The sequence below is a fragment of the Gasterosteus aculeatus genome, chromosome 15 (assembly GCF_964276395.1).
Source record: "Gasterosteus aculeatus chromosome 15, fGasAcu3.hap1.1, whole genome shotgun sequence".
NCBI lineage: Eukaryota > Metazoa > Chordata > Actinopteri > Perciformes > Gasterosteidae > Gasterosteus > Gasterosteus aculeatus.
The window spans coordinates 11,128,962-11,153,309 of NC_135703.1; the positions used below are offsets into that span (position 1 = coordinate 11,128,962).

Consider the following 24,348-nt stretch of genomic DNA (forward strand, 5'->3'; position numbering starts at 1 on the left):
GTATGGTATCAATGGATCGGTTAGACACAATAATAAAGGACGTGAATGCAGGTAGATGAGGGTCCATCGGCAACTTCATGCAAGTGCAACTCTCGCACTCTCTTGACTTCTGCAGGAAAGCCTACATAGTAATAAATAAACAAACGTTCATACGGATGGCGACTTCGGTGTTCCGTCGCTGCGGCGACGCATTCTTTGCCCGAGCAACGCAGGTTTTTCTGAGGGGATAAAAATGCTCAAAAGAAACCCAAGCTGGCTCAATACTGCCTCCTACAAACATTTTACATGTTTGACATAGATGTGCAAAAGGTGTGAGGCACACGTGTCACACGTGGACCTAAAACCTCTTGTGGCCTCTTGCTCTGAACCCACTTTCAGCCACTTTAATTTTGTATGAATTGTCGTTTTTGCCGTTTCCAAGCGCGGTCTATATTTAACCAGAGAGGCAGGCACGTTGATGCTCAGAGGGACTGTCCTTTTTAATGAGATCCAGAGTTTTCATGTCCTTCTGGCTGGTCCGTTCCTCCGTCTGATTCATTTCCTCTGGTACTCAACCTGCAGCTCATTGGTACTCGGCTGCCGATTGCTCCCCTGGACATCAGCTCAGAGAGTTTCTGTATCTCTGCCTGATGCTTTGTCCCATCTTTTCTTACTCCCGGTTGCTGAGGCGCTGGCCTTCTGCCGTCTTTTCCATAGATAATAATAATAACAATAATAATCAAACTGCACTTATCCAAAATAATAACCTACATTATACTACCTAGGCTCACCTTTCAGTTAAAGACATCTAAAGCATACTTTTCATTTTACAATCCAGTTTGAAATGAAAACACGATTGGGGTTATTTCTGGAGATCTACACGGAAACAGTTTCATTAACATTAAACGCCTACTGTGTGAGGAATGTGTGAGGAAAAGAATGAACAGAATGGGTATCGCAGTGATTGGAAGCGGCCTTTTAGGACCGTGAGGAAGTGTGGGACGGTATTCTCTGCTGACAGCAGCTCTTCCTTTTTTTCTTCTTTTTTCTATCAGCGCTGTAAAGTGGAGCTTTGTAGACTGGAACACCTTATTAAAAACTGGGCTTTAGACAGACGGCTCCAAGAAACCACCAACACTGGGGGTTTCACTCGCATTGAGCCAGTTTTTCTATCCAAAAGACGTTTTAGAAATGCAACAGAAAAGCCTTTTATTTTAAGGGAATTCCAAACTAAACAAGAACATCTTTCAGTTGCTGATCAACACTGTGCTTTAATAAAAACATTTTAGTCAAAAGCTAAAGGTCTAGCTTTTACTTTTTCATTTAAAAATGTCAACACTTTCTGCTGCTTTCCCATCCTGTAACTCGGAGAATAAAAAACTCCCAGACGGAATGAATCTCTTTTTTTTTTTTTGTTGCAGCAGTGCAGTGAACATACTGCATTTGCATAACCAGTTCATATCTCAATCGAGGGTTATCTCCCTGCTGAGGAGTGCGGTCCTGTTTTTTTTAATGGATGGAAATGAGAGGTTATGAGACATTGATCTCTTTCGGAGGGCAGTGAAGAGTTGCCGAGGTTAATATCCTGCTCGTGGAGCCTCCAACGGTCGGTGTCTTAATTAAATCCCGGCTTCTTCTTTGGATGGTTTTCACTCGTTGTTTTAGGATTTACGTACGTTGAGGGCAGCCAGATCTAAATCTGGCCCTGGACTGGCCCGCCTGTCCCCACAGAGTAATCTACACGGGCGAGGTTAACCATCTTCAAGCAACCGCAGAGAGACCTTCCTGAACATCGGCTGTGTGTGTGTGTGTGTGTGTGTGTGTGTGTGTGTGTGTGTGTGTGTGTCGGCGGTCAGCGTTGTTTGTACACACTTTGACTTAATATTGATCCGCTGGCCTGTGCCAAGTAAATTCTGCAGCTGTGCCGAGTGGAAGTGAAGTGCTTTGCAGAAAAATTCCTCAAACGCTTGATGGAAGTGAGCTGCTACACACGTGATCCTGATTTGGAAACATTTTAATTTCATTGCAACCAGACAAAACGGTTGATAGACGCAGAAAGTACTCGCTGCGTAAAAGTACAGGTCTTTTTGGGGCACAAAAAGAACTCAACCAGGACAAAGTCTCACAAAACTGTGCCGTCTCGTGTGCTCCGTATCCAAGGTGAGGGCAGATGTGGCCAGATCGGCGGGTGTGTAGCACTCACAACACATCTGCTCTTTTGGCCTGTGTGCAGGGGATTAAGGGGTTTCCCCCCTTAGCTGGACGGCTTCAGATTATTTACCCGTAAACCTCGATCCTTATTCCCTGCTGGCTGCGCATCATCCTGGCAGCGTTATCCAGTCCAGCACAGTCAATCAGGCGCCTCACAGCTTCCTCAGACCTTTGGCGTCCCGACTCAAGGTTCCAGCAACCTTCTGAGCGCGTCGACATCCGTGAGCGGATGCGTTTCATCCTCAAACATATTATTCACCCCAAATGATGAAAACTGGAAGACTGCTACGCTTTCTTGTCCCGCCAGTTTATGGTGAACACTCTAATGATTGATGGCACGAGTAGCCCGCACGCTGTTTCTATTCAACAATACAAATAAGATTGCTGGTTCAATTCATTCGCCTGCACTGCATTCTGCAACAACGACGACTGGGTTATGAATTCTACCTAAATATCATAAAACGAAATCCCTCGCGTAACAACTCGTCGCAGACCCTCTCGGTACCACCGTTAATGTGGCCCGGTGCCATTTCGTTATTGATTATTCATTTGGTCTGTTGAAGATAAATAGACGGATAACCGGGTCCCTACACGCTTCCATCGTGCCGTTTGCATCTGGCACCTGGCTGGGAGTTCCTCACACGAGCACCTTGAAGCACAGCTTCTGATTCCCTCGGCCTCAGTGTCTCTACGGTGATTATTCCCCCCCCTGCAACCCCCTTCTGCACCCCCCCCCCCAACGGTCCCGTAAATCATTGCTCCGGAGCACCACTTTGTCTTTGCTCCGACGTCTGCCCGCTCAGATTAGCACGCGTCTCTCGCTCGCTTGCTGTGGAAAGCGTTGACACGCCGCAAGACCATTAGGAAGTAATAATGGGTGTTAGGAGCAAGAGGTGTGAGTGTGCGTATGAGTGTGTGTCAGTCCTTGAGTGCCCCCCCCGCCCCCCCCACCTCCTCTATTAGAAGTGAATATGAGGCAGACTGAAAATGGCTGGGTTGAGAGAGGGGGAGCCCAGACACATACCCCACTCCCTCTGCTGCTGCTCTCCCCCCTCTGTGCTGCTGTCACACCTCCTACCCCTCTCCCCACCCCTCCCTCCACTCCCATCTCTCCATCCACCACCACCTGCACCACCTCTCCTTGCGGCTCCATTTTGCGCCAGCTGCAGCCGAGCAGGCGGCCATTGCACAGAGAGCAGTCGCTGGTTGGCTGCCTCATACTCACGATCCCGTTGTCCTTTATACACACAGGTAGATCTCAAGAGATTAGGAAGGGGAACTCTATTTATCAACACATATCTGGATAACAGAAAACCCCCACCCCCACCCCCACCACCGCCTTCTCCTCTGTGCTGAAATCAGGCTTTGTGTGCTGCAGCATTTTAGCATCCAGTAGTTTTAGCAATAACAGATGTGTGTGTGTGCAGGAGCACACACACACACAGGAGTGTTTGATTCTCTGTCGGACAAGTAACCTCCCGCGTGACATAATCACAATCTGGTTGAACCGGTCGGCCTTGAGGCTCCTCTGTGTGTACGGAGGCTGGCAGCGCGATGGAGTGACGGTCTGGTTGGCCTTCGTTGCTGATTCTCTCTATTCTTGAAGATGCGGCGACATACCTGCTTTTTGTTTTGCCTTTGGTTTTAAGTCAGGACACAAGGTTCCAAACATACTTTGGAATGAAACTATATAAATAATCCAGAGCGGGGAAGCTTTTTCTCTGACCTCAGTTCATAAAAAGGATGGAACGTTTTACTCGCTAAAGCTGCAAGTTATTGTTTTAATTTTTAGTTGATTTGTTGATTACGGTCTCAAGTAACTGCTTGGTCTTCAATAAATTAAACACAAGAAACACCCCTTGGAATCCAAGGGGAGGGGGGTTATTTAAGGTGCTCTAAGCTGCTTTGGAAGCAACATCTCAACCCATTGCCAAAATAAGTATTTGGCAAAGGTCAATTGTGTCATTATAAACTCTTTTTTTCCCAAATAAACTGCAATTGATTTGAATGCAAATGAACGCTTTACATGGCAACAACAAAGTAGAAAGAAAACATTTCATATTTTCATTTAGAAATAGTCTGTCAAGCGTTTTGTTTCTACTTGTCTCAGTAATTCGTCCCTCACTGCATTTTGCCCCTCACGTTTTACTCTGACTAGCAGACCTTTTTCTTTGTTTTATCTCCACCATCTCTATCTGTTCTTCTTTATGATGTTTTGTAATTAAATAATATAAGTATATGTCACAAGCTCTGCTACAAGCTCGGGTTGCCTTTTGCTGTCAGTACTTCTCCTTTAATCATATTAGTGTTGCAGCGCACTGCTTCTCAGTCTTGCATAACGTAAATAATGCATACGACCTTGGCTGTGTCATTATGCCGTTTCATTCATTTTGGACATCATTCATTTTTTGCAACCAAAACAATGAAAGCATCACAAAATATCAAACTGGAATATTTTTCTCAGAACATCTAATCCAACGCTAATCAGATTTTTTCACAGCACAAAGAAGGATAACCAGAAATCTTATTATTAACCAGAATCTTATTATTACCTTATAATTGCCTCTTTTAACTTATGACACTTGTTTCACTTGTGTGAGAAAACTGTCTTTTCCTGAATAGTTCTTTTGGGCTCATAAGACCACGTCGGCTGTCTGACGTGGTCTTTGATGTCCTTCCCAACGGACGATCGCGTCTGCTGCTTTATTCATTTTACGTACTTTCTCTTCAAGGATTTCCCCCTTCTGGCCTTTGTAGGAAACAGTTAATTCATCTCTGCCACGTCTCATCACTCAATTCAAGGATTCTTTATAGATCCCCCCCCCCCCCCCCATGCTGTTTAATGCACTCTCTGCTCATGAACTGCTTTTCCTACTAACTCAACACGAGATACAGTGAAAGGGGTCAACGGACGAGTAGGAGATTCTCTTTGCTTTAGGGACTCGGACACTTTGACCTGTGGTTAAATCCAGTCATGAGATGATCCCAGACGCCAGCAGGTCCACAAAGATTCAAATCACCACTCGGCCCGAGTCCACCCGGGTTAAACCGGCTGGCTGGTCACAGATGAGTGAAGAGCAGCGACGCCTCCCTCCGCCGTTGCAAGGTCTAATCGCGGTGATAAAACGTGGTGGTAAAAGTACACCGAGCAGACCACAGTCTGAGTGGTTTACAGTTACTGATGACACTTGTGGTTCAAACGCTCCAGCGGTCAATGAAATGATTCAATTCATTTAAACGGCCGTTGGGCAAAGAATTAGTTTCATCTTTGATGTGTACTGGGGATGTTGCTACGGATTAAGGGTTAGTGTGCATTTTTGAGAGAGGGATGACAGTTAATCCGCTTCAGCCTGATCTCCGCCTAGCAGCAGCTACAGCGCGCAGAGGCAAAGTTAAGCAGCTTCACCTCGTGTCTGTCGAGTGAAGAGGCGCCGAGCTGATGGCAGTAAAATGTAACCTCCCCAGTGGCTTCCAGTTGGATTTAGTCTTTGCGTGTTTCCTTCCAGTGCGTTAATTTTGCTTAAAATCGGAGCGCTTGTCCGAGGTCGTCCCCTTAAATCCCCTCATCGGGGGCCCATTGACCCTTTTCCCCGTCCGTCTGAAGAGCCGAGGTGGATATACGGGGCTCGGTACCTGTGTTCTGCACCCGGGTTCTTATCAGTGTGGAGCTTTGCTCTAAAGTTGAGTAGTAGAGTCGATGATGCATGAAGGGGAAACCCTTTAATTGTTTTCCATGCACTGCCCATGAATCTGGTAAAGTCTTAAATGAATAAATGTGGAGACTAAAGGTACGACAGGAGGCGCTTTCTGTTAGAGACTCACAGGGTTGAGTAAATGTTGCTTTTCACCTCTAAGACTCTGCTGCCAAGGAGACGCTTAACCCATTTTTAAAATGATCATTAATGGCCGTTTGGCATTTGAGATGCCCACGTTCACCCAGCCGCTTTGAATCTTGGGATGCATTTCATTTAAATTAGGGATCAAGATGTTTTTCCAGAACTGTTTCCAAGCGGGGGATTACATTTACATTTTAGTATATCGGGCATTTGTCCTCAACATCCCTGCATGTATTCTACTGGCCGTCTGCAGGGCCGCTCCTCTATTGCTCAGCTCCTCCTTCATTGTCCTGCTACATCTCCTCCGGTATTACCATGAGGACTAGTTTCTGTCACTATGTCCACTGATGCTTCCTTGTTCCTATGAGCACTATGTCCTTACTGGTTAGTTCCCCTCTTATTCCTCGTCTAAGCTTCCTTATCTGCTGAGTTTTTCTTATTACTCTCACAATACCTATTTATTCTACACTACGCACCCGAGGCGATGTGAATGCAAGACAATAGTCATGTACTTGTCTCAGGCACACTGCGAGTGTGTTTGTGTGTGTGTGTGTGTGTGGCTTTTACACAGCAGCGCAGTGCATCCCGCTCATCTTACTTCACGGATTTTATTCGTCTGCCGGGTGTCTTGAGTTGTTTGTATTTGCATATCAAAGACAAAATATTATAAAAGGATTTCCTTGTGTCCATAATTGTTGATATTGTGCGAGGGTGCGTGTGTGTGTGTGTGTGTGTTTTGCCCGTTTGCTGTGTCCTCATCCCCTTTCTATACATTCACATATTCCTCTCCTCGGTGTCCCCAGTGGGAAGTGTTGACTCCAAGCACCAGCTCGCAGTATCTCTTATCGGAAACATTGAGTGTCGGGACGGAAATAGCACGGGAGTCTCTATTGATGGCACCACAAACAGAAGCACATGTATAGTATCTGAGCAACCGATGCGTTTTCTCTTTCCCTCCTGACGTTATCAGGGTTGGACCCAGCCTCGTGTTTCTCCGTCTGAAACGCTGCGCGGTTGTGTGAAACCGGCTCACTTCCACGCCGTCGCTGGAGACGATGGCCAATTATAGCAGAAGCAGTTCAGGTTCTATTTGTCAGCAGAAAGGTGTCTTCTACCTGTGTCGTCTGTGTTTCGTGGGAAATAATATGCGCCTGGCCTGATCTTTCTATTGCAATGCAAGTGAAAGCCGTCCTCACCTTTTTGTATTCACCAGCTTTTTGAAATCGCATTTGTAGCGCTTTAAAAGCTTTAATAATTCATGGTAAATATTGCATTTTGTTCCATTTTCATTGTTCCCATAATGGTGTAGCCGTTGCTGTTAATGACAGTAACTTGTGCTACTTGGTGTGGTATTGCTGTCGTTTTGCTCTGAGTCAGGGACACTATTCTATACGATTATTCTCCTCCCCTTTCAGCCAAAGAAAACAAATCTTTTCACAGTTGAATACAATATGCATTCAGCTAGTTAATTGACATTTAATACAGTTGATACAATATCAGGTTGTGTCACACATTGACTACACTCAGCGTCCGTCAATCTACACTTTATATTGAGCTCACTGACACGGTGATACTAGAACCATCATTTTATACGCATGTTTTATTGACAAACAAAACGCTTTTCTGGACGCTGTTGGAATGAAATCGAGTTAGTGTATTTTTATGAATGGAGCATAAGAATCTCATAGGAATGTGCTATTGTCTGTCTTTGATTGGCCCATAAAGGTCCTCGATGGATGACATCACGACGGGCAGGTTTAACTGTTTAACGCTGCGATCTCTTTATTTGTCTGAGAAATCAGTGACTCATAATAATAATAATAATTGCACGCCAACATGTTTACTCTTCCCCGGATGACGTCGCTTTTAACTAGCAATGGGACGACCATATGAGGTCATCGACAGAGTTGTTTTAGGAAGTGAAAAAACAACTTTTACCCTCTCTCCCGCGGCCCCTCCTGTCTCCACCCAGCCAATCAAATGTGCCTCCGCCGGGCGTATGACCCACACCCGTCGCTATAGCAACGAAGGCCTGCCTCCTAGAGAGCTTGTCATGCATGTTAAGTGGTTCTCAGATGATCGCTCGTTGTCTCCGCCTCCCTCTTAAGTAGACGCGCACACACACACACACACACACACACTGATAGTTAACACAACTGTAAACTTGAGTTATTAAATTAATTTGTTACATTCGGCTTCTGTGTGTGGAATCAGAGTCCAGCATAAGTGCTGAACGTGTGTGTGTGTGTGTGTGTGTGTGTGTGTGTGTGTGTGTGTGTGTGTGTGTGTGTGTGTGTGTGTGTGTGTGTGTGTGTACGTTTGGTTTACCTGGTGTTCGGAGTATTTCGTATTTTTACTCCAAACAGCATTTGTGGGAGTCGTCGTTACAGTTTGTATAGCTACTAGTTCTTAATGTCCGCCATAAAACGGGACATCATTTCCGTCTTTTTTTAGCGTTTTATTAAAGCTAACTAGGCTGTTAATTCATTCAATATATTTAAGAATGTTTCAGTGCAGCCCAGGTGAAAACTGTTTTCTTCAAAATCATGTTCTATTTTAAAACCCTTTGAGGGGGATGAAAAGAAACACTGACACTGAATTGACTCAGGCCAAATGTTTTTGAAAAGCTTGAAAAGGAGAAGCTGCTCACCAAGCAGTGCCACAGTCTGCACCCCCACTGCCACATTTAAACTCTATTTCTGAAGTTTATTTTCTTCTTCTCTCAAATGCATTATTTAAATCGGTCTTCTTACTAAAAGAATTTTCAAAAAGTATTTAAGTATTAAACTTTACTGCATTTGGTGGATTAATACAAGTGAAGCAACTGTACTCTGGAAATGTGTTGTTTGCTTTAACCCAAAAGGTGTCAGATACATTGTACTGGAATGATATTTGCATTCGCTTGACTCTTCTGTGAGAGTAGATGTAAATCCTTTTGGTGTGTTATCTCTAAATCTGTGGGTCAGTTAACAGGGACAACACTATCAGCTTAGCCGGTATTCTGCCAACTGTACTTTCTGTGTAGAATATGAATGTTTCTAATGCCTTCATGTTATTGTTTTCTGCTTATTTTCTCATTTTTAAAGATACCAATGTATTTGAGTCCTTGTGGCTAAAAGGATCCAATTCAGCCAATTTAGACCCCAGAACTGCTAATTGAGTTCACGTTTGCTCTGGGTGCCATTTCAACTCCCCCTCTCAGCGGGGGAGTGGCCCTCCTTCCTCTAACGCGTTGGGTTAAGTCGACAATTTCTGTGCTGTCCTCTAAAATTGAAGAACAGATCAAGAGACTGCAAATTATTCATAGCCTCCTGTTGAGGCTGCTACAGTGTGTGTGTGTGTGTGTGTGTGTGTGTGTGTGTGTGTGTGTGTGTGTGTGTGTGTGTGTGTGTGTGTGTGTGTGTGTGTGTGTGTGTGTGTGTGTGTGTGTGTGTGTGTGTGTGTGTGTGTGTGTGTGTGTGTGTGTGTGTGTGTGTGCGCGCGCGCGCCACACAGTCTGCCGGCACCTCGAGAACATGATGAGAGCCAACGTGCGTTGAGGATTATGTAGTTGCCGGTCGATGACGGGTCAGGCAAATGTGATTCAAACAAGGTCGGCTTCTGTCCCCTCGGACGGGACAACGTGATAATGAAGTGGGAATGTCGGCGTGAAACAAACAAGCGGCTGTGTCAGAGTTCATGGATGCAACAACGTTAGGTTGCATGTTACATTACAGGTCATTTAGCTGACGCTTTTATCCAAAGCGACTTACATTGCATGTTTAACCCATGGCTTTTACACTTTTGCCCGGGGAGCAATTAGGGGTTTAGGTGTCTGGCTCAGGGACACTAAGCCAACCTTGCGGTTCCCGGCGGTTAGGCACATCCTCTCTACTCTATGCGCCACCATCGACCCATGCATATAGATGTTTAAGAAGCGGGTGGGTCTATATTGTGGCATTACATAACATTTCAGCTTTATCCGTCACAGGGATTAGAATGACGCCCAGCATCATCATCATCATCACCGTTCATGTGCAGCCATGTCAGCAGTGCAATGCGGTTACGTCCTTTTGTAGGTTTAATGTCTGAGCAGCAGTCATATCAAGTGTCAAAATCAATTACAGGCCCATATATTTATTTATTTATTAATGCAAGCAGGTCAAATCCCAGCCTATGAAGTAGGGCAGCTTCTGATTTAATTAAATATTAATAACACCAACAAAACGTCATACTAATCGTGTTTGTAACAATTAAAGTAATTTACTCAACAAGCCTGTTTGTGTGAGAGGGTCAGAGGTGTGTGTGTGTGTGTGCGCCCTCAGTAGGAACACAGTTGAAGATCGTATTTAAATACACACTCTCTTAGCCTGCCCCCTACTGTTACCCAGACCTACTTTGAACACACACACGTATACACTCACACATTCTCTGGGGGAAATCCGCTCTTAAAGCACTTTGGAGGTGAACACAATTGGACCGGCACTGAGCTGTGAGGCTAATGAGTGTTGGGTGATTTTTCTTGACCCACTTTTCCCAGTTAAAGCTCAATTAAGCAGTTTGTAGACGAACTTTGGCCAGAGGACTTTGTGGATTATACTGCCTCTTGTGGCCAAGAGCGGCATTGCTCCGCCTCTCCTCTTTGGCCCTTTTAGTAAATGGTCCAAAACTAATGTTAGAACTAATTTTCCTCCAAGTCTTCTGACTGTGACTCTTCACTCTGGCTGAAAGGCCTTTTTGGATTGTTTTGTTGGCACCTAGGACATGTCACAACCCTGGAAACGATTTCTAAAAGTCATATTTATTACTGGCTTGTGTCTAAAAAATGACTTTCACTTTTTATTTTCTAGAGGGAATAAGGCCTAGACATAGCACCTTTCTACCTTCTGCCTAAAACACCTTTCACAAAGAGGTCTAATGCCACAGTCCATCATACTTAGGCTTTTATTTAGTAAAATATGATTTGGTTAATGAATAATGGTCATTTTTTTGTGGGGTTTTTGGAAATGTTTATCAACACCTCCGTGTTCAAATCCTAACAATCCCACAATATTTAGCTGTTGTAGTTCTCAACGTGTCCAGTTGGTGTCCTCCTCTCCCCGTTTCCACATCCTGAGTGACAGCTTGAGTCATCCATCCGTCCCGCTTTCAGAGACACTCCCACTATGGAGACACTTTGACCCTTCGTGTAAAGTGCTGTTTAACTATCGTTTGATACCATGTAAAGCATTTATTTATTACAGTTTCAGTTAGTAAACCATCATTTTAGGTGAATACATCGATACCTTCCCTTTTTTAAGATGTAAACCTTGCGTTTCTGTGCACAGAGTGTATTTATGCGACACCTGTATGATCAATGTGTTGTTGTATTTTGGTTACAGCCATGCTTTATTAACAGTCTCCTCTCTTTGATGTGTTTCTCCAGGAGCTGAAGAGAGTTAAGTGCCAGCAGGTTGAACTCAGTCCGTCCTGGTGTGGTGCCTCTCCTCCCTCTCCTCGCAGAACTTGTCCCCCACACTGAGCTTCTGTCTTTGGACCTCAAACACACTCATTTTGGAGGAGCCACAGGAACAGTTGCACACCTCACATCCGGCCGCACTAAACAGGATGATCACCTCGGAGCTCCCTGTCCTGCAGTAAGCTAAACACACCAGTGAAAACAATTCCAACACGTGGATGCATTTGCTGCACCGTTTAAAAAGCTGTACAATACTTTTATGCTTTTGAACCCCTTTGTGGTGAGTGTTAGCCGTCCTCTGCTTTGTGGAAGAATCTAATGATTTGTCTCGTGTGTTTTCCTCAGGGACACTTCCAATGAGTCTGGGGCAACGGACGCCGTGGCTTTGAGTATGAGCATCGGCGAGATCGAAGATCCAGAGGTGAAAGGCAAGAAGAAGAGAGGCAGACCTGGAAAACAAGCACCGGTACGAGTCGGTGTCAGCGGAGTGTGTGTCAACAAAGGCCTGAGTGTGTGTGTGCGTGCCTTTTGAGCTCTCTCCTCCATGTCCCCGTCCCCTCAGGCATCCAATAAGAAGCCGAGGAAAGCACCGGCGGAAAAGGCGGCGGGCGTAGCGAGAGGGCGCGGGAAAGCCAACGGCGTGGCCCAACACAATGGAGACGGCGGCGACCCCGTCACTCTGTTCGAGGTGGTCAAACTGGGCAAGAGCGCCATGCAGGTGGGTGATTGCTGCGTGTCCTTACATTCAAGATATACACGCTTTGTAATATGCATTATTCAACCAAATATATTGAATTGTGTTTGCTGATACCTGGGATTGTTTGTTTGTGTTTTGCGCATGTGCCCGCAGTCTGTGGTGGACGAGTGGATCGAGTCGTACAAACAGGACAGAGACTTGGCGCTGCTGGATCTTATCAACTTTTTCATCCAGTGCTCAGGATGCAAAGGTGAGACGAGTGAGACCTCCGCACCGATTGCTTAATCCGGATCCGATCTGATTGCAAACCCCGTCCCCATTGTTCTGTAACCAGGCACTGTGAGGATTGAGATGTTCAGGAACATGCAGAACGCAGAGATCATCCGCAAGATGACCGAGGAGTTCGACGAGGTAACCGCCTGCCATTGGAGTGGAGTTGAAATGCAGATGTAATGCCGGTGAACACGTGTCCTGTCGAAAGGGGTTCCAGTTGTAGCAGGAATGAACTTCCACAGTATAAGATAAGATGTTCCTTTATTAGTCATTGTAACAAAAACAAGAGCAACAGTATCATGATAATAATAAAAATGACAATAAGATTAAAATGAAATTAAAATAAAATAAACGAGTGCAAAGGTCACAGTGTTTAAAAATAAATACTAAGAACAATAATGGTACGCACACGTAAAAAATGTGCAGGTAAGTAAAAAGCTGTTTATACGGAGGTGCAATGGGTTTGAAAAGGTACAAAGAAAGACGAAAATTGAACGTCAACCTGTCTCATCAGGTTGCACTTTTTATTTTTGAGAGCCAAAAACAAACAAGCAAAAAGTTTGAACAAACGAAAGAGGTTGTGGTCAGAATCTTCTCAGCACCCAGATTGAGCCGAGGAGTCCACCTCTCACATCTATGACAACGCGCCATTTTAATGGCCCAACTGATCTTTACTCTGGGGAATTGTAAGCCTGTTTTGGTCAGCGAGCCGTACAGAGTTATCTCGCTGTCTCTGAGCATAAGAGAGGCAACATTTCACCAAGGCCGCTCTGAAGTGATCAACGGGATTATCTTGGTCAGCACGGGCGCTCAAACCCCTCAGGTGGCCCCGAGAATCGGATGTGCGTCTGACCACCTGCGCTTCTGTCCCGGCAGGACAGCGGGGATTACCCTCTCACCATGCCGGGGCCCCTGTGGAAGAAGTTCCGCTACAACTTCTGCGAGTTCATCAGCGTGCTGATCCGCCAGTGTCAGTACAGCATCATCTACGACGAGTACATGATGGACACGGTGATCTCCCTCCTCACCGGGCTGTCGGACTCTCAAGTGCGCGCCTTCAGACACACGTCCACGCTAGCAGGTAACGCCGCCGGCTCCGTGGCCCCCCCCCTGCGTCACTGCCGTAAAGACGCAAAGTAAAGTGATATCCGGAAACGTATTTCAAAGTACGAGACGGCAAGCTTTGCAATCGGATTGTCTCGCTTTTGACGTCCCGTGTATGCATGTGAATGTTTACTTATTGCTGGGCCTGTAATGTGCGCTGTTGTGCGTGCGCAGCCATGAAGCTGATGACGGCGCTGGTGAACGTGGCGCTGAACCTGAGCATTCACCAGGACAACACGCAGAGGCAGTACGAGGCCGAGAGGAACAAGATAGCCGGCAAGCGCGCCAACGACAAGCTGGAGCTGCTGCTACAGAAGAGGAAGGAGGTGGGCGGCCGTTGAATGTGACCTTTCAGATTTCATGTCAAATATCAGAAAGCTTTTCAAAGCAGGTCTTTGATGCGCAGAACTGATGTTGTTTCTCAACTCAAATGTGTGGTTTTGTGTTTGAAGAAATACAATGAAACAACAGTGTGTAAAATAGACACTTTGCAAAGTAATTTCTTGTTATTTATACGATTTAGTCTTTAGAAGAAAATATGTAACTATAAAAATTGTTAAATATGTATTTAAAAATAAATAAATTGTGATTAATCTAGATTAATGAATTTCAAAATGTGAGACTAATTAGTTGTTTTTCTATTCTATCTATTAACAGCCCTAGTAAAATGTCCTGTCCACCCTATAACTTTTTCTTCTTTTTTTTTTTGTCTTTGCAGCTTCAGGAAAACCAAGATGAAATCGAGAATATGATGAATTCCATCTTCAAGGGAATCTTTGTGCATCGCTACAGGTACACTGTGCGTGTAGATGTGGTCATATCACTTTAAAAAAAGTTTGTTTGTACAGCACATTGTATACAACATGCATACGCATGTGTGCTTCAAAGCAAAACCATCATACATGTAAGACAATAAGGTATTACACCAGAAGAGGAAACGGCTTTATTAATGTAATCAGTGTTAAAAAAGTACAGATTCTAAAATAAGAGTTCCATATTCTAGGGACGCCATTGCTGAAATTCGAGCCATCTGTATTGAGGAGATCGGCGTGTGGATGAAGATGTACAGCGATGCTTTTCTTAATGATAGTTACCTGAAATATGTTGGCTGGACACTACACGACCGGGTAAGCACGCTGGTGTTGTTGTTCCTTCAAGGCTCATTTGATTTTTTATATTTTGGTGCCCCACAGCTGATACTTAATGCGTCTAAAGATGCTTACACAAACCTTTAGCCCACCAGGATCAGTTTTAAACTCTGTCCCTCTCCCTTTCAGCAAGGAGAGGTGCGTCTGAAGTGCCTGAAGGCGCTGCAGAACCTGTACACAAACCGAGAACTCTTCCCAAAGCTGGAGCTGTTCACCAACCGCTTCAAGGTAACACCAGCAGGAGTGAACCCCTCAATCGGGACGGCTTTTGAGATGCTCAACAGCACTTGCTCACTTACTCATGCCAGCTCTTTCCCCCTGTTTTGACAGGACCGTATTGTATCCATGACGCTGGATAAGGAGTACGATGTGGCTGTGGAGGCCATCAGACTGGTCACTCTCATCCTGCAGTGAGTAACTTCCACGCTTTTGCATTCCATTTTTTTCTTTTGTATTGTACCATTTTCAATAGATTCAGAGGAGGTCTAAGCAGTTTTCTACTGTGTGTTGAGTGTAACCGGCTTTTGCTTTTCCGTTGCAGGGGCAGTGAAGACGCCTTGTCCAATGAGGACTGTGAGAACGTTTACCACCTGGTCTACTCGGCCCACCGACCCGTGGCCGTTGCTGCGGGAGAGTTCCTGCACAGAAAGTGAGTCCACCCCGAGGGTTTCCCAACTTCATCTTCAGTCAGTCCTGGGAATTGTGTTAACCTTTTACTTTCACTCTGATCTTATTTGTCAGTTGTTTTGAACATCATGTATTGGCCTCTCTCCCTGATTTGGGTTCTTTTTCCCTCTGGGCTTCTGTCTTTCCACCATTTCCACATTGTTCTGACCTTCTCGTTCCATCAGATTGTTTAGTCGTCATGACCCACTGGCAGAGGAGGCGCTGGCGAAGCGGCGAGGGAGGAGCAGTCCCAACGGAAATCTAATTCGCATGCTGGTGCTCTTCTTTCTGGAGAGTGAGGTAAGACATGATTCACACGTGTCAAATGATACATACTAAGTACGCACAGAGGTACTTCAGATACAAAGTCTTCTGCTGAAATAATTGATTCTTTGGTGAGCAATTGACAACGACAATACAGAAAAAATGTTTACTCAATATTTACACTCTGCTCATATATTACCATATCTGCGGTTGATTGAAAGTAGTGGATTTCAGAGGTTTGAAGTCTGTTCTTTCTGTGTGCGCAGCTACACGAGCACGCGGCCTACCTGGTGGACTCCTTGTGGGAAAGCTCCCAGGAGCTGCTGAAAGACTGGGAGTGTATGACCGAACTTCTGACGGAGGAAGCTGTGCAGGGGGAGGAGGGTAAGACGCCAACACTCGTCCTGATTCCGCTCTCTGAGCCTGAGAAACGGCGCGCCGTTACACCACGTCCCGCACAACAACGTAGCCAAAAACAAGCTAGAACAGATGATTTAATCTTTGTTCATTGAAACTCCCTCTTGGTTTGCTTTGCATCTTTTTTAATCTTTGATTCTGACCGTGTTCACGATCTGCTTCCCCTTTCTGTCTCCGTGTTTGCTCCCTTCGCCGCTCTTTGTATTGGCCTCTTTCTCCAGTGTTGTCAGACAGACAGGAGAGCGCTCTGATTGAGCTGATGGTGTGCACCATCCGACAGGCAGCAGAGGCGCACCCACCTGTTGGCAGAGGTACCGGCAAACGGGTAGGCCAAGTACACACACACTCACAATACTTTCAGGATTTACTTTGTAATTTACATGTAGTGTTTTGTAAACTTGGTGGGGTTGATTTGATGAGAGAGCAGGTGGAGCCTATTAGCTTTGTGTAGAGAGATAATTAGTTGTGAGCTGTGATTTCAATCAATAGCTTTTTATATGACGTTGCTCTGACAAACCTCCCTTTGATACAAGAAAACTAGTTGACGAGTTTGCTGTGAGCTTGGTGATGCGTGAAATAGATTAATTAAAAGATGCTATGAGATTAATGACTGTTACAAGTACAGGGAATTTATGGGTTGGGGGCAGTCGTAGCGGAACTACACATGAAAAACTATCCAACTCATCTCACACCAAAGCTCTGTTTCATGGCCTTTTCTTCTGCCTTTTTTTTCTTTTTCAAACCTACCACATTTGACCTGGAGCTTTGTGTCTGCTTGTCAAGGTGCTGACAGCAAAGGAGAGGAAGACGCAGATAGACGATAAGAACAAACTGACCGAGCACTTCATCATGGCTCTGCCCATGCTTCTGTCCAAGGTGAGACCTTCCTAAAGAACCAGAGATTGGACCGGGTCACTGTTTTTCAAAGTCATTGACGGCTGTGTTCGTTTTATCGTCAGGTTTTAAGTTCGCTGGAAAGTACCATTCTACCGACTGGGAAACCAATTATATCCTGCCGCTGCATGTGTGCTTGTGTCTTGTTTATGCAATCCCCAACTCTCCTACTCCTCGAACGCAGTACCAGGCCGACTCGGAGAAGGTCGCCAACTTGCTGCAGATCCCTCAGTTCTTTGACCTGGACGTGTACAGCGCCGGGCGCATGGAGAAGCACCTGGACGCCCTGCTGAAGCAGATTCGGCTGGTGGTGGAGAAGCACATCGAGGTGGATGTGCTGGAGGCCTGCAGCAAGACCTACAGCATCCTCTGCTCCGAAGAGTACACCATCATGAACCGCGTGGACATCGCCCGCTCGCAGCTCATCGACGAGATGACGGATCGCTTTGCGCACTCCGTCGAAGAGCTTCTTCAGGAGGTGCGAGCGCTGCAAAAATAACTGCATGTGTGGTCTGTAGTGTCTGTGAGGGGAGCGTGTTTGAGGAGGAATATTAACATGGAGTTTTGAGGGGGTAAAGATGGAGATCCACATTTGTGCACTCACAGCTCACAACAGTTTGTTTTTCCGCAGGCGGAGGAGGCCGATGATGACGATATCTACAACGTTCTATCCACGCTCAAAAGACTCACAGCCTTCCACAAGTAAAACGCCCTCTTTACATCTCACTCACTGTGTGTGTGTGTGTGTGTGTGTGTGTGTGTGTGTGTGTGTGTGTGTGTGTGTGTGTGTGTGTGTGTGTGTGTGTGTGTGTGTGTGTGTGTGTGTGTGTGTGTGTGTGTGTGTGTGTGCGCGCGTGTGTGTGTGTGGTGCACACCTGCATAAAGATACCTAAACCTGTCGTCGTCTCTTGTTTCCCGGCTCAGTGCGCACGACTTGACGCGGTGGGATTTGTTTGGGAACTGCTACCGGCTGCTGAAGGCCGGCATCGAGCAGGGCTCCATGCCGGAGCAGATAGCCGTCCAGGCCCTGCAGTGCTCCCACTACTCTGTCCTGTGGCAGCTGGTTAAGATCACAGAGGGGAATCCCAGCAAGGTGCGGCCGCACATAGATTTCCCATTATGTGTCACTTATTCTTCACCATTACCTAGATCTCCACCAAATATTACTTTCTCCTGATTAATATTTGAGTTTGACAAATACTTTGGTATTTTAAAATAATTACATTTCTCCAAAAATAAAAGTAGAAATTTGGTATAAAATAGGCGATTATCTTTAGTGCTCTCTAAGATGTGTTGCCACATAGTGTATAGATTTCTCTCCGCCCCGATGATTCAATGAAATCATTCAGGTTTGATGACTTCACTGGTGCGTTATGAAGATAATGTAGCCTGACTGTCAGTGCCTTTTAATATCGATTTCTGAAAGTGTTCATAATTTGTGACACTAATGGTGTGTCTGCGCGCGTGTGTGTGCGTAGGATGACCTGGTGGCTCTCAGGAGAGTGGTGAAGTCTTTCTTGGCTGTGTGCCAGCAGTGCCTGTCAAACGTCAACACACCTGTCAAAGAACAGGTAAGGACACACACCTGCTCACACCTTCACACGCCACAGCTTAAGATCTAAAGTCATTAAATGCTGTTTAGTCCGAGGAGAGACGTTAGACATATAGGTTGAAATGTCTTTTGTTGACCTATAAAGAAAAGTATATTTATTTTAAGAAAACAAGCAGGTTTGAGGTCAGTCAGTCTTCTTTTGTGGTCGTCGATGAACAGACAAAACCTTTTCAGCTGGTCATAACTCGTCACCTGTGCCCGTTGTGCAGGCGTTCATGCTTCTCTGCGACCTGCTGATGATCTTCAGTCACCAGCTGGTCTCCGGCGGCAGAGAGGGCCTCCAGCCCCTCGTCTTCAACCCAGAGAGCACTCTGCAGAACGAGCTGCTCAACTTTGTCCTGGACCACGTCTTCATCGACCAGGACGACGAGAATCAGAGCATGGGTGAGAACTCCCTACGTGTAGTTTCAGGATTGAAAACCAAATGCCCCCCGTTCATTTGATATTTAACCTTTCCACTTTTTCCCCCTCCTCCTTCTCCTCATTCCTCCTTCCGTCCACGTGCAGAGGGAGACGAAGAAGACGAGGCCAACAAGATTGAGGCCCTCCACAAAAGGAGAAACCTGCTTGCGGCTTTCTGCAAGCTCATCATTTACGACATCGTAGACATGCCCGCTGCTGCCGACATCTTCAAACACTACATGAAGGTGACCGTTTGCCTTTACTTGTGGACAACGTTGGCTTATTGAAACGTGAAATTAAGAGACAACATGAAACTGATGCAGATTAGATGTCAAAGAAGAAGATGAGAAAACACATTAAATTCAGACTGTAACTAATAGTGTATCTAAAGAGGTGATTTAAATGTTGACGCTCCCTATGCTTGAGTCTAGATTGCAGAACAGATTTTATAGCAATCTCTATTAATGGAGTGTTTTCAAGTTTGTGGTCTTACATGGGAACGCGACTGCAGTAATATGTATAAGATTTATTTTGGTAATCATTTTGCTGCGAGATGAAGCACAGATGTAAATAAGTGCAGAAATGGAAACATGAAAATGGAAATTTAAAAGTAACAAGGGGCTTTTTTCTATTAAAATGTAGTAGTAGTTGTGATGTCAAAATTGCTCCACGTAAATTCTGACTGCTGACAAAAAGTCGATCATGTCAGCACAGTGTGAATAAAACTGTGTTGCCTTTCTGCTTCAGTATTACAATGATTACGGCGACATCATCAAGGAGACTCTGAGTAAAACCAGACAGACGGACAAGATTCTTTGTGCCAAGACGCTCATCCTCAGTCTGCAGCAGGTGAGACGCAAACTAAACACGCTGCTCCCCGCCTCCAATGAAGCGATCCGATCTGTGGAGCCGGTGGAGTTTGCACCCACAAACAAATCGTCAACTCGTGTGTGTGTGTGTGTGTGTGTGTGTGTGTGTGTGTGTGTGTGTGTGTGTGTGTGTGTGTGTGTGTGTGTGTGTGTGTGTGTGTGTGTGTGTGTGTGTGTGTGTGTGTTGCAGCTGTTCAACGAGCTGCTGCAGGACCAGGGGCCCAACCTGGACCGCACGTCTTCCCACGTCAGCGGCATCAAGGAGCTGGCCCGCCGCTTCGCCCTCACCTTTGGCCTGGATCAGATCAAGACCCGGGAGGCGGTGGCCACACTGCACAAGTAAGACTACGGCTGTGTGTTGTCGCGCTGTTCCGCCAGGAAGTTGTGCGTGTAGATTTTGCATGCATGAGAAATGCGTGAGACTCACTGCACAGCTCCCAGCACAGCTCCCCCACAATGCACTGCGCCTTGGTGACTTGAGACCAGCTGTTGGCTTTGTGAGATTCTGTCGCTCACTCCGGAAATGTGGGAACATTTAGGAAATAATAGTTATTTGTTTTATGTCCCCTTTGGTGTCTCTGAATCTCATTTAGTGTCGCTCTTCCTTCTTTTTTACTGTCTTTCGTTTTTCTCTCTCTCGTGTATCAGGGATGGAATCGAGTTTGCATTCAAGTACCAGAATCCTCGAGGACCAGAGCTTCCTCCCATCAACCTGGCCTTCCTCGAGGTTCTGAGCGAGTTTTCTTCCAAACTAATCCGCCAAGACAAGAAAACGGTGTAAGTACTCTCCCGCTCTCCTTTTGTCCTAGCGCGAAGCAAATGCTTGTGGACGCCGCTAAAACGCCGCGCGTGTCTTTAGCCACTCGTACCTGGAGAAGTTCATGTCGGAGTCGATGTCGGAGCGCCGGGAGGACGTGTGGCTGCCGCTGATCTCCTACAGGAACAGCCTGCTGACGGGAGGAGACGAGGACCACATGTCAGTCACGTCGGGCTCCAGCAGCAAGGCCGGCTCGGTCCGCAGCAAGAAAGGCCGACCGCCGGTCCACAAGAAGCGCATCGAAGGTGAGGCAGCGCGAGGGCGGAGCGCAGAACGGGGGTGGGTGCAGATGGTCGTGTGACCGACGGCGTGTGTGTGTTCACTTTCAGAAGAGAGCAGCGTTGAGAGCTCGTGGATGTTGCGTAACGACACTCTTCAGACGCCGGGAGCTCTGCAGACTCCTCAGCTGACCTCCACCGTCCTCCGAGAGAACAGACCAGCAGACCAACACATGCCCGACCCGGACTCAGAGCCCGGGTCGGAGAACGACTTCGTGCACAAGTGAGTATGAAATAAATGTTTGATGAAATGTATTTCCTTCAGATGGTTTTTCTTCATCATTTAACGATGTGAAAGATTATTAGTATTCTATTTTAAGTAAAGCTGTTCATTACTGAAGTATTTTATACCCTGTATGTTGACCAAAGAGGTATTATGACGGGGCCTTGTGCACTCTAGTTACTAGTTATAAAGCGTACACACACACACACACACACACACACACACACACACACACACACACACACACACACTTCTTAATCCTGCTTTCATGTTTAAAAAAAAAAAAAAAATGACTGCTCGGTCAGTGTGCAGATGTGCTCTTCTGCACCCAAACTAGTGACCGTATATGTCGTATTGTCTCGTTGAATGACAACACCAGCATACATACTGCTCTGTGATAAATGAAGAATATTGAATTTGATTTTCTTTATTTATTATTTAATGTACTTTTTTTGTTTTAAGTCTATGCATAATGATGTGTATATTTTTGTTCTAGATTGCTAATAACTCTTTTCCCCAGGAAACAATAAAACCATGACAGCGATGGGTTTTTCATTTCGAGGGCAGACACAGCAACCACCTTCATGTGAATCTTTCTTTGAAAACAGGCTCATTTCTGTCTTCAGTCCTCAGATGCAGATGTCGTGGCTCGGGCAGCAGAAGATGGAGGAGGTGAACAGGAAGGACCGGACGGGCTTGAACTACATCAAAGCACGCAGCAACCAGGGCGTCCGGCAGACTGTGTAAGTGTGTTTACATTTTTAAAGCAGCTCGGCTTCGGGCCTCCAGCATGTTTCATGAGTATATACCTGATCATTCTCATAATGACGCTTTTCCATCAGGCGAGGGTTGATGGAGGACGACGCAGAGCCCATCTTCGAGGACGTGATGATGTCATCGCGGGGCCAATTAGAGGACATGAATGAGGAGTTTGAAGACACAATGGTCATCGACTTGGTAAGTGATGCCCATTTCTGTCATTGATTTTTAAAATTCTCAATTACAAAGGATAATAAGAATTTTAATGCACGAAACAGCTTTATTTCTCTTGAATTGACTTATTCTACTTTGTTTTTCAACAAAATGTCTAGTTCTTTGTTTACTTCTTGATGTCTTTCACTAACTGGAACTGGAAATGTGTGTGTGTGTCTGTCCATTTCTCCATTTGGATACTTTCCCAGTATTTATAAAGCACTTACACCTTTAATTACGCTTCTTAATTTGTGCTTCTGTCCGTCGCAGCCACCATCGAGAAACAGACGGGAAAGAGCAGAATTAAGACCAGACTTCTTTGACTCTGCGGCGATGATTGAGGACGAGTCGGTATGTAAACCGTTTTACTTCTGAAACTATTATTCGATCAAATGATGAGCCAGTCTAGACTAAATGAGATATTATTATTATTTTCAGTCTCTAAAAAACATACTTTCTTTTTGAAGCGATGCTATTTCCTGTCCATCGTTGCCTGACAGTCGCTCTCTTCTCCAGGGATTCAGCATGCCCATGTTCTAATCTGGGCTCATACATCACGACCAGGAGTGCACAGAAGGAGGCTTTGGGACGCCTGACCCAGAGGAACCTGCGAATTAAACTCTTACGAAGAAGAAGAAAAAAGGTTGTTGAAGTACTTTTCTCTTTCCAAGACGGGATGGAAGGAGGAGTGGGTGCATCCCGCATCGGCTGGAACTCACCGGGAAGCGTGAAACGAGGCTCCAGTATGTTCTCCAGAATCTAGAAGAGCTTCTTGTTGCTCTAAATCTTCTTCCTCCTGCTCCTCTCCGGCCTGTTGGTGAGGCTCTTGTTAGCGGCGGCTCTGATGGCGCTCTGGCGAAGGACTCCTGCTGCCGGCCGACGAGTATGCGCAGTTTTTACGGTTCGCCGTCACACAGATGTACAGTTCAGCAGCACAGAGCAACGTAACACTCTGTACAGCCCCCCCAGTCCTCCTCCCCCACGTCCCCCCACTTTCCCCCCTCTTTGGGTGTCGCACTTTGATCCGTCTTGTTAAATCCAACATACAGGATCTCAATACTAAGTGTTCTATATCTTTGCTCTTATCAACACTGACTCCTCCCCCCTCTCTCTCTCCATCTGAGTCCTCGTATGTGGTGCTAGTGTGTGTGAGTGAGTGCGTGTATGTGAGTGAGTGCGTGTGTGTGTGTGCGTGTCAAAGTAAAGGCGAGTGTCATCATTGGACACCAAAGTCGCATCCTCAAGCCCCCCCCCCGCCCCCCCGCCCCCTCCCTCACAAATCGTTCTGCACACACACCAACGTCCCATTGAGTAAGTTTTGAAGTTGAAACATTTAAAAAACATATTTTTAATTCTGTAGCTTTAGTACTAAAGTTTTAAATCAAGTGTTTTTGTTTGTCTGATGTTTGTACAGCTTTTTCTTGAATATGTATCTTGTTTGTTGCCAAATTGTGGCCTACATACTTAGAGTATATCCCAGCCCGGCCCTCACACCTGTAACTCGTATCTAATGGTTACCGCGCTCAGATTGTTGCTGTGGGATACCAGGTTTTTTTAAAGCGCTGTCAGGTCTGATTGTAATGGTCACACAGTTCAGTATTACAGCAGAATATTTTAGGTTTCTTCTCTCTGCAGGTCAAACCAAGTGGGATTCTTACACCTGCCTTCAGTGTTAACTCATCCAAGAAGTTTAAGATTTGTTGTTATTGTTCAAATCCAGTGCAGTGGTGGATTTTTATGTCTGACAGATTTGTTTGAATGTGTTTTGAATGTTTCCCGCCATGTTGTTGTTCACCCTCCGTCGGTGGATCAATCACTTCCCTTTCCAGTGATCCTGTAAATATCAAGAGACAATTAGATCTTTTCTGCAGTGCAGTTGACATCAGTTGCCCTAAAATGCTCTAAAGGCCTGTTTTTTTTTTTTTTTCTCCCTTGAACCACAAAGTCTTTTTAATAAAATAAAATCTGTAATCGATTGATGGACCTGTGTTTGTGTTGCACTTGAAAGGTAATTTTAAACCTTTTACAGTGTTAAAAGTTGAACTCCAGGTCCACATGTTCTGCAGCTGCTGGTGTCCTCACGTGATCCTCCCCCGCAGATGGTTGTCTCAATTGGATGAAAGTGTTTTGAACTGTTGACTCGGATTGTTCCTCATGTCACCGAGCTCATCTTCGTTTAAATGGTAAAAATGCATTCAGCTACTGTGAAGACATTAAGGTCTGCAAATTTGCAACAAAACTTTCATTCG

At 45.6% G+C, this 24,348-nt stretch overlaps 1 protein-coding gene across 2 annotated transcripts in view; it reads left to right on the forward strand.

Moving 5' to 3' along the window:
- Positions 1 to 24,074, forward strand: part of stag1a (STAG1 cohesin complex component a) — a 28,384-nt gene extending 4,310 nt beyond the window's left edge. Inside the window, exons 2-32 of one of the 2 annotated variants that reach the window (XM_040198789.2) lie at positions 11,431 to 11,641; positions 11,809 to 11,929; positions 12,026 to 12,181; positions 12,314 to 12,410; positions 12,495 to 12,571; positions 13,310 to 13,514; positions 13,712 to 13,863; positions 14,256 to 14,329; positions 14,541 to 14,664; positions 14,815 to 14,913; positions 15,016 to 15,095; positions 15,227 to 15,334; positions 15,537 to 15,651; positions 15,882 to 15,999; positions 16,254 to 16,357; positions 16,816 to 16,908; positions 17,111 to 17,404; positions 17,558 to 17,628; positions 17,851 to 18,019; positions 18,405 to 18,497; positions 18,748 to 18,922; positions 19,046 to 19,185; positions 19,688 to 19,789; positions 20,000 to 20,148; positions 20,458 to 20,586; positions 20,669 to 20,871; positions 20,956 to 21,127; positions 21,754 to 21,870; positions 21,970 to 22,084; positions 22,370 to 22,450; positions 22,616 to 24,074. In XM_040198789.2, the coding sequence (XP_040054723.1) occupies positions 11,613 to 11,641; positions 11,809 to 11,929; positions 12,026 to 12,181; positions 12,314 to 12,410; positions 12,495 to 12,571; positions 13,310 to 13,514; positions 13,712 to 13,863; positions 14,256 to 14,329; positions 14,541 to 14,664; positions 14,815 to 14,913; positions 15,016 to 15,095; positions 15,227 to 15,334; positions 15,537 to 15,651; positions 15,882 to 15,999; positions 16,254 to 16,357; positions 16,816 to 16,908; positions 17,111 to 17,404; positions 17,558 to 17,628; positions 17,851 to 18,019; positions 18,405 to 18,497; positions 18,748 to 18,922; positions 19,046 to 19,185; positions 19,688 to 19,789; positions 20,000 to 20,148; positions 20,458 to 20,586; positions 20,669 to 20,871; positions 20,956 to 21,127; positions 21,754 to 21,870; positions 21,970 to 22,084; positions 22,370 to 22,450; positions 22,616 to 22,639 (3,786 nt within the window). In that variant the 5' untranslated portion in view covers positions 11,431 to 11,612 and the 3' untranslated portion in view covers positions 22,640 to 24,074. The remainder of the gene's footprint in view (positions 1 to 11,430; positions 11,642 to 11,808; positions 11,930 to 12,025; positions 12,182 to 12,313; positions 12,411 to 12,494; positions 12,572 to 13,309; positions 13,515 to 13,711; positions 13,864 to 14,255; positions 14,330 to 14,540; positions 14,665 to 14,814; positions 14,914 to 15,015; positions 15,096 to 15,226; positions 15,335 to 15,536; positions 15,652 to 15,881; positions 16,000 to 16,253; positions 16,358 to 16,815; positions 16,909 to 17,110; positions 17,405 to 17,557; positions 17,629 to 17,850; positions 18,020 to 18,404; positions 18,498 to 18,747; positions 18,923 to 19,045; positions 19,186 to 19,687; positions 19,790 to 19,999; positions 20,149 to 20,457; positions 20,587 to 20,668; positions 20,872 to 20,955; positions 21,128 to 21,753; positions 21,871 to 21,969; positions 22,085 to 22,369; positions 22,451 to 22,615) is intronic. The other variant, XM_078089632.1, reaches the window with a different exon arrangement.
- Positions 24,075 to 24,348: the final 274 nt, after the last annotated feature.